This window comes from Thermomyces dupontii, assembly GCF_041956625.1.
Source record: "Thermomyces dupontii strain NRRL 2155 unplaced genomic scaffold VTN31scaffold_2, whole genome shotgun sequence".
NCBI lineage: Eukaryota > Fungi > Ascomycota > Eurotiomycetes > Eurotiales > Trichocomaceae > Thermomyces > Thermomyces dupontii.
The window spans coordinates 1,005,662-1,018,513 of NW_027192308.1; the positions used below are offsets into that span (position 1 = coordinate 1,005,662).

The 12,852-nt window shown below is 51.6% G+C and overlaps 5 protein-coding genes and 1 non-coding gene across 6 annotated transcripts; 5 read left to right on the forward strand and 1 right to left on the reverse strand.

Annotated features, from left to right (window-relative positions):
- Positions 1-230: 230 nt before the first annotated feature.
- On the forward strand, positions 231-1,895 carry VTN31DRAFT_2742 (uncharacterized protein; the record flags this gene model as incomplete). The annotated part of the gene is made up of 6 exons (XM_069402944.1): positions 231-413; positions 483-887; positions 947-1,147; positions 1,194-1,263; positions 1,321-1,508; positions 1,563-1,895. The coding sequence occupies 6 exons, from the start codon at positions 231-233 to the stop codon at positions 1,893-1,895; spliced, it is 1,380 nt and encodes a 459-aa protein (XP_069262175.1).
- A 960-nt stretch (positions 1,896-2,855) lies between these two features.
- VTN31DRAFT_2743 (uncharacterized protein) lies at positions 2,856-4,567 on the forward strand (the record flags this gene model as incomplete). Its single annotated transcript, XM_069402945.1, has 4 exons — positions 2,856-3,028; positions 3,078-3,357; positions 3,419-3,886; positions 3,947-4,567. 4 exons carry the CDS (start codon positions 2,856-2,858, stop codon positions 4,565-4,567), a joined length of 1,542 nt encoding a protein of 513 aa, XP_069262176.1.
- A 1,183-nt stretch (positions 4,568-5,750) lies between these two features.
- VTN31DRAFT_2744 (uncharacterized protein) lies at positions 5,751-6,560 on the forward strand (the record flags this gene model as incomplete). Its single annotated transcript, XM_069402946.1, has 1 exon — positions 5,751-6,560. The coding sequence occupies one exon, from the start codon at positions 5,751-5,753 to the stop codon at positions 6,558-6,560; it is 810 nt and encodes a 269-aa protein (XP_069262177.1).
- A 1,830-nt stretch (positions 6,561-8,390) lies between these two features.
- Positions 8,391-9,179, forward strand: VTN31DRAFT_2745 (uncharacterized protein; the record flags this gene model as incomplete). Its single annotated transcript, XM_069402947.1, has 1 exon — positions 8,391-9,179. The coding sequence occupies one exon, from the start codon at positions 8,391-8,393 to the stop codon at positions 9,177-9,179; it is 789 nt and encodes a 262-aa protein (XP_069262178.1).
- Positions 9,180-10,017: 838 nt separating this feature from the next.
- VTN31DRAFT_2746 (uncharacterized protein) lies at positions 10,018-12,441 on the forward strand (the record flags this gene model as incomplete). The annotated part of the gene is made up of 6 exons (XM_069402948.1): positions 10,018-10,275; positions 10,344-11,147; positions 11,195-11,267; positions 11,321-11,585; positions 11,634-11,746; positions 11,795-12,441. 6 exons carry the CDS (start codon positions 10,018-10,020, stop codon positions 12,439-12,441), a joined length of 2,160 nt encoding a protein of 719 aa, XP_069262179.1.
- A 160-nt stretch (positions 12,442-12,601) lies between these two features.
- On the reverse strand, positions 12,602-12,688 carry VTN31DRAFT_t40. The gene has a single exon. It is a non-coding gene; the product is annotated as a tRNA-Glu (tRNA).
- Between the last annotated feature and the right edge of the window lie 164 nt (positions 12,689-12,852).

Consider the following 12,852-nt stretch of genomic DNA (forward strand, 5'->3'; position numbering starts at 1 on the left):
AGGTGGAGGCGCCCGGGTTTTCTCCGAGTTCCCGAGCAAGATGGAGCTCAGGAATCATCAGCTCGATAGGCTCCGAGTGAAGCTTCACAATACTAATAAATTAATTCGATCTGTTGTCCAGACCTGATTTCGAGGCTAGACAAGTTCTACTGTTTGACATATACAGGCCTCAATAAATAGAAGGTCCAGTGTTTTTATCGCCAGGATCGAATGCCAAAGTTGAAGACAAAATGGGCTCCGAAGTCACCTACTCCCCCGCCGACGTGCGCATCACCGGGTACAAGGTGATCGATCTAAGGTTTCCAACGAGTCTCGACGGTGTAGGCTCGGATGCCATGCATGTCGGCACGAACGGGTCGCATCCGTATATTCAACTGGAGACGAATATTCCAGGGCTTTTGGGCGAGGGCATTGTACAGCCCCCTTCCGTTGAACCTGAGCTGCACAAGCTGGTTTATGCTGACAATTATTTGATGATATAGGCATTCAGCAATGGCCGCGGCAGTGAAATCATCTGCTTCACGCTCAACATCTTCGCCAAGCGCGTCGTGGGCCGCACGATGCAAGACCTGACCGCAGACATGGGCCGAACCTGGCGACACATGGTCAACGACTCACAATACCGATGGATAGGGCCGGAGAAGTCCGTTACGCACCTCGCTGTGGCGGGAGTTTTGAACGCCGTGTGGGATTTGTGGGGGAAAATCCTGCGGAAGCCGGTCTGGCGCATTGTCGCGGATATGACACCCGAGGAGCTGGTGCGGTGCATCGATTTTCGATATGTCACCGACGTGATCACACCAGAAGAGGCGGTGGAGATGTTGAAGAAGTCTCAGGTTGGAAAGGAAGAGAGAATTCAGGAGGCTTTGAGGAACCGGGCGGTTCCTGTGAGTGAAATACACGCATCTTTGCTCCTTGCGGAGAAGAGGAAAGCTGATTTGTATAGGCGTACTCGACATCCCCCGGCTGGCTGGCCTTTTCGGGAGAAAAGATGGAGCAGGTTCTCCGCGAGACGATTGCCGAAGGATTCACCGTCTTCAAGTTCAAAGTCGGTACCGATATCAACGCTGATCGGGAGCGATTGGCGGCGGTGCGGCGCGTGCTGGGATACGATAATGGCTATACAGTCATGATTGACGCGAACCAAGTAAGGTTCCTAGGGCGGCATATTCGGAACTCAGCTAAGAGGATAGGTTTGGAGCGTTCCCGAGGCTATTGAGTGGATGAAGCAACTGGTGGAATTCAAGCCAGTTTTTATTGAGGGTATGCTCTTTTGATGGATGGATGGAAGACGGACGGACAAAGCTGAAAAGAACATAGAACCCACTAACCCCGACGATGTCCTCGGCCATGCTGCCATCCGCAAAGCTCTCAAGCCATACGGTGTAGGCGTCGCAACGGGCGAGATGGCCCAGAACCGTGTCACATTCAAGCAGCTCCTGCAAGCCGAGGCGACGGACGTCTGCCAGATCGACGCCGTTCGACTGGGGAGTGTGAACGAGTGCTTGGTACGCCTAACCCGATTCTGAATCTACAAGCTAGGAGAGATCTAACAACTATAGGCCGTCATGCTCATGGCCCTAAAGTTCAACGTTCCCTGTGTGCCGCACAACGGTGCCATGGGCTTGACAGAGCTCACCTCGCACCTGTCTCTGATCGACTACATCGCCGTCTCCGGCAAGAAGTCGATGCTTGAGTTCGCGAGCTCGCGCCGTGAAAGTTTGCGCCATCCATCGCGCATCGAAAATGCGCACTACGTCACACCTCTTGAGCCGGGCTACTCGATTGGGTACACGGATGAGGCGTTGGAGTTGTACACGTACCCGGATGGCAAATTTTGGAGTTCGGAGATCGGGAGAAAGATTCAGAATGCGCCGACACAGGAGTTGTTGTAGATAGATCACAAGCTGTTTGCATTATTTGCCCTGGTTGCTCGCTCGGTTTAATGCTGATTACACGATTGGAACACATAGATCGAGCCCTATCTGCACCGATTTCAGCAAAGTTGGGATGCGCGAAAAATGATAGTATGAGTACTACGGAGTAGACTATCACAATGTATTTGAATGTCCTCCTTCTATTGAGCCTGATGCCCACAATGCTAGTTGTACTTATGTAGTAAGTACTGGATATCAGCAGTATGTTGGGTGGACAGCAGCTAAGATGAAGGTGGATGTCGCTGCGCGAAAGTCGAAGACGTTGCTTAAACGAGGCACCATCGCTACTTAGCTCCGTTGCGGATTAACTAATGGCTATGGCTGAGCAAGGTAGAAAGGGGCAGTGCAAGGCTTAGTTCTAATTTGAGCCCTAGAGTTCCGCAGACATCCGGATGTCAATGTAAAAGACCGTGGAAGGTTTGAATGCAACAAGGGAATCAAGAACTGTGAGATAACCCAAAGTTACGTGCGACAAATATCTACGGAGTAGTGATATAGTATATCTAGATATCTGGTACATGTTGAACGAGTATGATGGAAATTGTAGTAAAGATAAGATCCGATGGTTTGAGACTTCAACTTGGAGACAGTCTGCTTCTGTCTCCTTGTTCTTCTTGATTCTCTTTCTTGCATTCACAGACCTTTCAAGGTCTTTCATATTGATTGACATCCGGGTGTCTGCGGAAATCTAGGGCTCAAAAATACTAGAATTGAGCCTTGCACTGCCCTTTCTTCTTGCTCAGCCATCCAGATAGCTAGTATGTAACATGTATTCTTGGCAAAACCCAGTCACTTGAGAATCCCAACAGCTACTAAGCCCCGTTAGGGACTAGCGCTGAGTGCCTGAGGCACTGAGGCTAAACAGCTACTATCCGGATCGTAGCTTAGCTAACACGCATTCAGTACCACACTGCAGACATGACACCTGTAGAAACACTGACTACGGCCCTCCGTGAACGAAATCTCACCTACAACCGAAATGCAATCGCCTCGACCTTCGACGCAGCGCACGACCCCGACGGCGCGAGTGCAGAATGGGTGACCAATCACGTCCACAACGATACGCTGCTGACTCGCGAGGAAGCTCTCCTGTAACGTTCTCGCCAGCGAGCAATGGAAATGGATCACTGATCCTTCTAGACTCGACAAATTGGAGCAATCCGGCCAACTCGAGTCCCTCTTGCGCCATCCGGGCCTTGAGACCACCCGCGTACTTACCGAGGACGAGATCGCGGCGGCGACCAAAGCGCTGCGGGCGGATACGGAAACATTGCGAAAACGAACGGAGATTCTCAAAACACAACATGAAATTACGCGGAAAGCGAGAAGTGAGGAGCAGGGCACTCGTCGGGAACAGGGGAAGGAGATTGAGGCGCTACGGTCGAGGTTTGGCAGGGAACGACAACGACTCGCTGTTGCAGTATGCGACTTTCTTCTCTGGCCTTTGGTATCTACCTAACCTGATGTCTGGATGGCGTTAGGCAGATGATCTGGAACACGAAATCACGACTCGATTATCTGCATTGAAAGAGCAGGCCCAAGCCGAGAAGCGCCAGACCTTCCAAGCGGTGGCTTCGAAATTGAAGAACGATGACCGGCGACTTGCTGCAGCGGAAAGTCTCGCGGCGGACCTAGAGTCGAGCCGAGAGGATGGCTTACTGCTGCAGCGCGCGGGCGAGTTGGCGGGCACGTTGGCGCAGCTTAGGTCCGAAGAGATTTATACGCGACTGGATCGCATATACCTCGAGTCATTGTCCGAGTCAAGTTCAACCGGCCAGCCTGCGGAGGAAGAGATTTCCCTCCTGGAGCAGGATTTGGACTCATTGTACCCGGAAATCGAAGTTCTTGCGCAAATGGCTGCGCGGCAACAGTACGAACAGCCGATCATTTGCGAAGTTCAACGGGGACGCCAAGAAATGACCCAATCGATAGAGGAGAAGCTTGGTTTGGTATGTCTATCGCGGAACTAACTCTGAGTCGCTACTTGGCCTGATACTGACAACATGTAGATACTTGATTTGATCGCCGACATGACGCAGTCTACGGAGGAAACCACATTGCGCCTCCGCTCCCGTCAATCCTACCGCGAGACATTAGATCGGATTGCGCGGCTCTACAAGCGCGAAATACACAGCCGGCCAGAGTCATCGACTCCGCGAAAAGCACACCGCAGGCATTCCTCCATGCCCGCGCAATTGTCGCCTCGGCCATCACCGCGACCTGCTTCTACCCTTCCCTCCAAACAAGACCAGTTTCAAGCCACAACCACTTTCCTCCGTCGTCTCGGCTTATCCCTCCCACTGGATCCAGCAATGGCATACCAAGTCGCCTCTGAAAAGAAACGCGAACAGGACCAACTTCTTCACCATCTGGCCACCGCTGCGCAGACCATGGCCCTTTCCGAACCGTTGCAGAAAACGGACCAGGCGGCGGAGTTGCTTTGGACGGCGTTGCACTCATCGTCAGACTCCAGGCCAAGTCTTACCGATGGGGCGCAGAGAGAGCGCCTCGCGGAGCTGGAGAAGAGGCTTGCTGCGCTGCAGAGAGGTATCGAAGGAGTCGATTTGGAAGCGGCATCGAGACGGGATCGCGTCAAGGAGAAGTTTTTGGAGCGGTGGGCGCATCGATGAAATGGTTTTCTCTGACGTCTTACGGCCGGCTACGGTGATATGAAATACTTTTGATGATATGAGCCTCATGGGCATAATTTCACTTGTATGATGGGCGCCCCAAAACTGTCCTCGATGTACATACTCTGACGACAGAACAATGCTGGCGCGCAACAACAAGTGAGCTATTATTCCGCAAACGCCGACAAATGCATACCACGGCCTGGGGCGCACATGTTTATCACCGATGAGTCGCCGAATCAACTGCCTGCAGGGACTTCGGCTGGAGCTCGCGGACAATCCGGATATTCATGAACCCACGCCAAGGGACCTTCAGGTTTCCGGGTCGTACCCAATCTCCAAGACATCTGTCGTACCTGATGAATTGTGCGGCGGAAGTTCCGGCTAGAGAAGCTAGAAAGGTCCGGGAAGGTTGACAAGCAGGACATGGGTCATCGTTGACTCGGCACACATTCTGTACTAGCTTCCGCCCATTCCTCGAATCCAGCCGTCCAATCTGGCTAGGTTAGTACATGTAGATCATTGATGAATGAACAAACAAACTGTTAGTTAGCCCGGGTATTTTTCTGAGGGGAAGGGCGGACGAGTGTCCCAACACCTGGATGCCTACCAAGTTGTCACAAGGCGCTCCGGCACAATGATCAACACACGAGACAGCTTCGGGTTGATTAAATCAGTGTTGCATTTGATCAGACGAAGCTCTTCACGAAATCTCTGAGTTTCGTCCGACGCAGTGCGTGATTACTAACGTGAATAGTGGAGCGACACTGTTGAGTTACTTTGAGTCCCAGGTTCGACATGGACATGAAGTCGAATCAACGGAGACGAGCAGCTTTCGGAGATAAGTTCTCGAGTCGCGGACTCGCGGAGTTACATATATCAGTTAACTCCAGCAGTGAGGAGCAGAAGATTACGGTATTAAAGGTCCCATTGAGCACTCGGTCGAATTGGTCCGGTGATTCATGCCGTTGAAGAGTTGCTATGCTACTCGGAGTGAAACATTGCTTCGACTGAGGGGAGAAAACTGGCTTTGTCTGCTCGTAAAAGGGAGAAAAGAGGTAGGCTCAAGTATAAAAAGGTGATGGAAGGATGAGAAATGTAGAGCAACACAGTCCGTCCATCAGATTTGTCTTCTCATTATCAAGGACGACATCAAATCCTCAATCACTTGTGTCGCTTCAGGATGGCTCCGTCCCTGCAACTGAAATACGTGAATAAACTTGCAGGTGCCCGTGTCATTGTTTTTGGCGGCACGTCCGGTCTGGGGTTTGCTGTTGCATCAGCTGCTCTCGAGCATGGCGCTACCGTGATCGTTTCCAGTTCGAAGCCCGAAAAAGTCTCGAATGCCATTCAAAGGCTGAAGGAGGCCTATGCGGATCCGGACTATCACGCTCGCATCGCCGGTTATCCGTGTGATCTGGGCAATCGGGAGACAGTCGAGCAGAACCTGAATTCTGTGCTCGATAAAGCAACCGAGAATCGGACCGCACTTCTTGACCACGTCGTCTTCACAGCCGGCGATCAGCTCGAAGTTCGGGCAGTGGAAGACCTTTCGATCGAGTACATCAACAAGGTCGGCAATGTACGCTTCATTACACCTCTCATTCTAGCCAAATTGGCCCGCAAGTACATGAAGATCGCCGATTCGTCCTCCATTACCCTCACAACAGGCGTCACTCAATTCAGACCCGTTTTTCAATGGTCGGCAATCCTCGGGTATTCGTCTGGTGTGGAAGGACTCAGGCGCAGCTTATCCGTCGAGCTTGCTCCTATCCGTGTGAACAGTGTCTCTCCGGGTGCCGTTAAGACGGAGTTGTTCGATTCCCTTCCGAAGGAGATGACCGTCTATGCAATGGAGAAATTTGCAAGTGGATGTTTGCTGAACAGGCTCGGCCGGCCTGAGGAAGTCGCCGAGGCATACTTGTATTTGATGAAGGACACCTTCGCAACGGGAGCAATGGTCCTCACAGATGGTGGGAAGTTACTCAAGTGATGAAACAAGTCATGCTTCACCGGATCATATCCAGGCATCTATTGATTCTTTCGCATTTCAATACTGCTTCCTTCCCTAGGAAAATTGTGATTGTATGAGTATGTCCTCAAGACCTAACACATGTCTACGGAAATTGTGCACTTTTGTGTGTCTGATGAAAGATCAAGAGAGCAAGACTCAAGTGAAGCAGTGGAATTCACTTTCCAACACTACTCGAAGGTTAACCTACTCATATGTATGTGTCTCACTCACTGCCCGAGGGAACCAGGCGACCCAACGGGTATCTTTGGTTTGGGCTCTCAGGTCCTCCTGCGGCGGTGCTGCATGACTCGCCGCACTATCAGTACGGAGCACACTTGAAGTACTGGTGGGAGGGCCTGAGTGCACTGAAACAAACCCCGTACTAGTATCTACATGTATCAATTCACGGAGAGCTACCCAAGCAGAGCACGCAGGAGCCATACTGTTGAAGACACACCCCAGCCAACCTTGGCCGAAGCTTGTGGTAACGCTTTGCGAGTATCTCTCCTGGTTTCGCTGGGTAGAAGTGCCTAGAATCGAATACTGGGGAAATCTCTTCACCAATAAGTATGCCAGGTGGTAAGGGCGGTTCAGTAGAAGGCATGGCTCATGGCTTCCTGCAGAGCAAGGCGGATAAACGAGGGACGGATGGCCTAGGTTGATCACCACACTTTACCCTCGGATAATGAGGGAAGAATGAGATGACAGGAGTTGTTGGTGAAGCAGATTGAGCACGGCTGGGATGTTAAAATAAAACACACTTTGCTGGACAATGTGATCATATCGTCTGTCCGGAGTACAGTAGGTGAATGAAGAACTCGTATACGAGTGTACTCTGTCATAGTTAACCTACTTAGTACGAGTACTTACTCCAGTGATGATGCTTATTTCCTCATGGTCGCTTTCGACAGCCATGTTTGTCCTACATCATACTGTATCTGGGCCGTCTATTGGCCTCCTGACCAAATTCAAAGGCTTGCTTGAGAGGAAAATCATGTTGTATATATGTTCTGTCATGTCGAGAGAATAGTCAGTTGATACATACCTAGTTGATATTTGGATGTGATGAGAACAAAGCTCAAGTGGGGCAGTAGGATCCATTCCAGACTAACCTAAGTAAGTTAGCTCGCGGATAACTACTCGTACTCAGACTAACTTAACGTAACGGAGAACGTACGGAGTACCTACACGCTTACCTAACCTAGGAAGATTAATTAGGTACTCCGTACAAGACTCCGTAAATCTTCGGTAAATCTTTTCCTGACCGGAAATTACAGCTCGATCCATGATTGTTATCGACATGGCATGCTGAGTCGCTGACAGTGCTTGGAGGGTCGTGTACAGTACGTTGTCTCACTGTCTATTATTGCTTGGGATTTTGGGACAGGCTTCACATTGCTAGGTTCCTTCGTACCGTCAACAATATCTAGTTCCATCTCTGCCGAGTGCCGTCAACAGCTACTAGGTCACGAGTACTGAGACTTCGTGCCGCTTCGTCTCTTTGTACCTCAGCGCGTTTTGGCTATCCAAGCAGCCATAAGGGTGGGCTCCATTCGAGTCACTGCGGCAGGGGTAAGCGATCTGCGTTCTGGAAGTGAACAACGCGCTGCATTCATCGACCCAAGGGTGGAATGCTCATGAACCCTCGAACTCCAAGAAGGCAATGACCTTGCCGTCCATGTCAGAATCATTTGCTCGTGACCCTATGTTCTTGTTCAACTGTCCAGTCTGGTCGCCCCGTCGCCCGCAGTCACTGAAAGCGCGAGCTGAGATACATTGGAGTCCAATCCTCTCATCCAGGCTGACGCAATGTCCGAACCTACCCCCAAACCCGGAGATGGTGTGCCCTGTCGTTCGCAAGATGCAATCACTGCCCTCGCGCCCGTGCTGGATGCCAGCGACTGCGACATCGACATCAACCAGATATCTTCCCTAGACGTGTTGAAGGCTGTTTGCCTTTACTTGGACGAGTTGATTCGCGTCACTGCGACAGTTCCAGTTTCGCCCTCGGCGCCGCAAAATGATTCAAATTCGGCCGGCTCCAGCCCCGCTACGACTCTCCCAGAGGCTCCCACTACGGCTCCCTCGTTGCAAGAAGCGCTAGCGAGACGGTTTTCCTCAAAGAATACGCCATCGATTTCCCTCGAAGATTATCTCATGCGAATACACAAATACTGTCCCATGTCCACCTCCGTTTACCTCGCTACCAGTCTCTATATCACCCGGATGGCGGTTCTGGAGAGGACTATCCGTGTAACACAGCGGAATGTGCATCGTTTTGTATTGGCTGGTCTACGCGTGGCTATGAAAGCGTTAGAGGATCTCAGTTATTCTCATAATCGATTTTCGCGGGTTGGTGGCGTCTCGGAGAAAGAGCTCACGCGCCTCGAGATCGCCTTTTGTTTCCTGGCGGACTTTGAACTGCGTGTAGATGCGGAAAAGCTGTCCTCCCAGGCGGTCGTCCTCCAACGCTGCACTGCAGTGACATTTCCAAGTTTGACTTCGAGAGCAAATGCGCCAGTCGAGGACGTGAAACATCCCACCATCCAATCCGCCTCGAAAGAGATCACTGCAGGCGCTCCAGATGGCAATTCGTGATCTACTCTTGCTTCCAGGGCTATTGCTCTAACTCTCGAAGGATCGCATACATCTTGGAGTAGGACGGGGCTTGGTTGACTTTCATTTTGCTTCATGTTCGATTATTGAACTGGATCAAATTTCCGGAGTAGCAGGCATCCGATGTCATCTGTACATATGAAATGGATACACATTCATGCTTTGTATATAGAAGTGATTATTCGAGCAATTGACAATGAACGCCGATTGAGATGTTGGTTAGGGATGAAGTCATAACGGAAGATTCAGTACTGAGTCCAGATAGGCGACAACTGAAATGCTGTCTGGCGCTTGGAAATCCGTCGTGCCCTGAATCCGGTCGCAATCCGCACTCGTCGCGTAGAGATTTCGTACCATCCGGATAATCCAGGAGACTACGGGAGCTTTTGCAGGTCAAAAGGGCGGTTGAAGACAGCAAATGCGTCGAGAATGAACCGAAGAAGTTGAAGCGACACGTAATTTAAGTTGCTGACTCGTCCAATCATAGCGGCCGGTTTGATGACAAATGACATCAAGCCATCAACTCTTGGAGACTGTGGAGAGAAGTCGTGACAGTACGTTACAGCTCATGTATTGAGAGCGACGAATCGTTGACGAATCTGCCACGACGCATTTCTGTGGCTTTGATGTTTCCTGCGGCCTCATTCGACCCTCGCTTCACTTCTCCTTATTCCGCCGGTACATCGCAGCCTGGTTGCTTGCGTCGGGTGGTTTGTGACCGAGAGTCGCCGGTGTTGGCAGGCAACCATTGCCAATTTGTTTTGGCTGGGAACCCAGGAACTAAAAGACGCATCGGAAATCAAAGAAAGGAGGGAGAACAATGACCACGCCGGCCGACGATGATCCAGCTCCCAGTTCGCCAACGGCCATTGGCAAATCGTCCGTCGCTCCCCCGCAGACGTCCGATGGCGTCGAAATGAAGAACTTGGGCGATGGGAGCGGGAAAAGCTCGCTCCCGGTGGAAGAGGATATCATGCAGATAGCACGGATCGGCGACGTCGCCGCCATGCAAAGACTGTTCGAGACAAAGAAGTATACGGCCAAATATGCGGACGAGGAGGGCATCACGCCTCTACATGTACGCGCTCGGTTTCGCGACGTTCGGATGCAAAGGAAGAGCACTGACAGATGAAATCGTATATGCAGTGGGCCGCGATTAATAACCAATATGCCATGTGCCGATTTCTCCTGGATTCCGGCGCCGATGTCAATGCGAAAGGGGGCGAGTCCGTAGCAACTCCGGCGATGTGGGCGGCGCAGCGCTGCCATTACTATATCGTCGATCTCCTGCTTCAGCGAGGCGCCGATCCTCTTCTGACGGACGCGCAAGGATACAATATCCTGCATTTGGCGACCATCGACGGGAATGCGTTTCTTCTGATCCTGTTGCTGCACCAGGGGATTCCAGTTGACGTGACCGACCCGCAGGGACACACCGGGTTGATGTGGGCTGCATACAAGGGATTCCCCGTCTGCGTCGACCTGTTCCTACGTTGGGGTGCGAATGTGAATGCGGTTGATGAAGGGGGCCTAACTCCGTTGCATTGGGCTTTGGTGAAAGGCTCACATCCTTGCGTTCAAAAAATCCTCGAATACGGTGCGGATCGTTTTGCGAAGACAAGAGATGGGAAAACTCCGTTTACCGTTGCCCAAGACATGCGATCGACGCGAGTGTGGTATCGCGCGCTGAACGACTGCGGATATGATAAGGATGGGAACCTCAAAACTCTGCCTTTGGGTTTGACCATGTTTTTGCATGACAAAAACTTGCTGGCCAAGTTTTACTTCCTGTGGCCCTTCCTGACCATTTTCCTTGCCATATGGGTACTGAGCCACCTGGCTGTCTACTTTGCGATTCCACTGGCACTCATCGTCATCATCGCCATGCAGTGGATCGCACAGCGACTGGCGAGCGGGGGACCGGCGGAGTATCGCACGCTTCAGAGAACCGTGAGTTTTTATATTTCCTTACCGAGAATTACAATTGACTTTTGTAGCCGTATCTGGCCGGTGTGTTTTCGGGAACGTTATTTTGGGTGGGATTGACCTATCTCTTTAGGATACTTCCAGGTGAGATTTGATTGATTCTTATCGACAGCCGACAGCTGGACTGACAATGGCAGTGACATGGCCATCTCATGTAATTCAGAACGTGCTGTTTATCGCCCTCTTTGCAGCAACAACGTACTTCTATGCGCTGTCGGTGATGGAGAACCCGGGCTATGTGCCCAAACTAGGCAGCCGGCATCAGCAAAGAGAGGTCATCCGGGAACTCTTTGATAACTGGATTTTCGATGAAGAGCACTTCTGCATACATTGCATGCTCCGAAAGCCGCTGCGGAGCCGGCATTGTCGCAGATGTGGTCGATGCGTTGCAAAGCATGACCAGTATGTTCAAATAAGCCAGTCAAGGGCCATATGCTAATATGGAAACAGCCATTGTCCGTGGATCGTGAACTGTGTTGGTGTCAATAATCTACGACACTTTTACTTGTACATCATCTCCCTGAAAATTGGCATTTTGCTGCTCATCAAGCTCGTTATCGACTGTAAGTGTGAGACGCGATCATTCAACGAAAATATACTCACAGAGATAGACATCAAAATCTTACCGACTCCTGAAGATACCAGTTGCAATTTTGTCAACGATTCCATTTGCGGCGTCGTCAAAAAAGACACCTGGACGCTGGTCTTGGTCGGGTGGACCAGCTTGCAGCTCATCTGGGTGACGATGCTGTGTGCCGTGCAATCCGTGCAAATCGCCCGCAATCAGACCACGTACGAGAACATGCGCGGGCACATGTCGCTTGACCATCCGCATGGCGCATCGCGTGCTATCACATCGGCTTTGGTTTCGGGCACTACATCAGCCGAAGCCGCCGGTCTGACCGCTTCAGGCCAGGGACCCAACCCAACTGTGCCGTCGGCAACACGCCATCCGCGCAGCCGTGGAGGCTTCTTCGCGGCGTGGAAGAAACTCCTCGGTCTCGACACATTTGTGGCGACTGCAACCCGGCCACGTCGTGGCAAGAATCCGTTCTCGCGGGGGGCAGTCACCAACTGCAGAGATTTCTGGTGCGACCCGTCGCCGGTCCTCAAGAAGCGCGAGGACGGTAAGGCCCTGTTGGACGGGGAGGTTGTTGATTATTATCACATGTACGAGACACCTCTTCGGATGCGAGCAACACCTGGGGGAGCGGGATACACGAGTGTTGCCAGCGAGGATCCGGAGCAAGGAACGTGACCATGCGCTCTTATATGAGTCATATAGCCTTGTGTACATTGTCAAATGTCATTAGTCTCCTAGACCGTAGTCTGTACCAAGCCCAAACACTTTATGCGGAACTGCGGATGGCGGAAGACCGGAGGGGAGGGGGTGTACGAAAAAAAAAGGATGCGCGGAACTCCCTAGCTGGGAATCGAACCCAGGGCTGCTGTGGTCATGGACTTGCCATGAGAGACAGCGATGTTAGCCACTACACCACTAGGGACCATTTTCAGCCCTGAGGACCTGGATGGCCGGCTCAAAACGTCACGTGACTCGTTCAATCTTCTTCACCGGCCAATTGCATTCTGCTTAAGCCTTGAGCCTTGAATCCCAGTCAATGCTGCATGCGCCATGCATTGACGGTTTGACGTGCATGACAGGCCATTC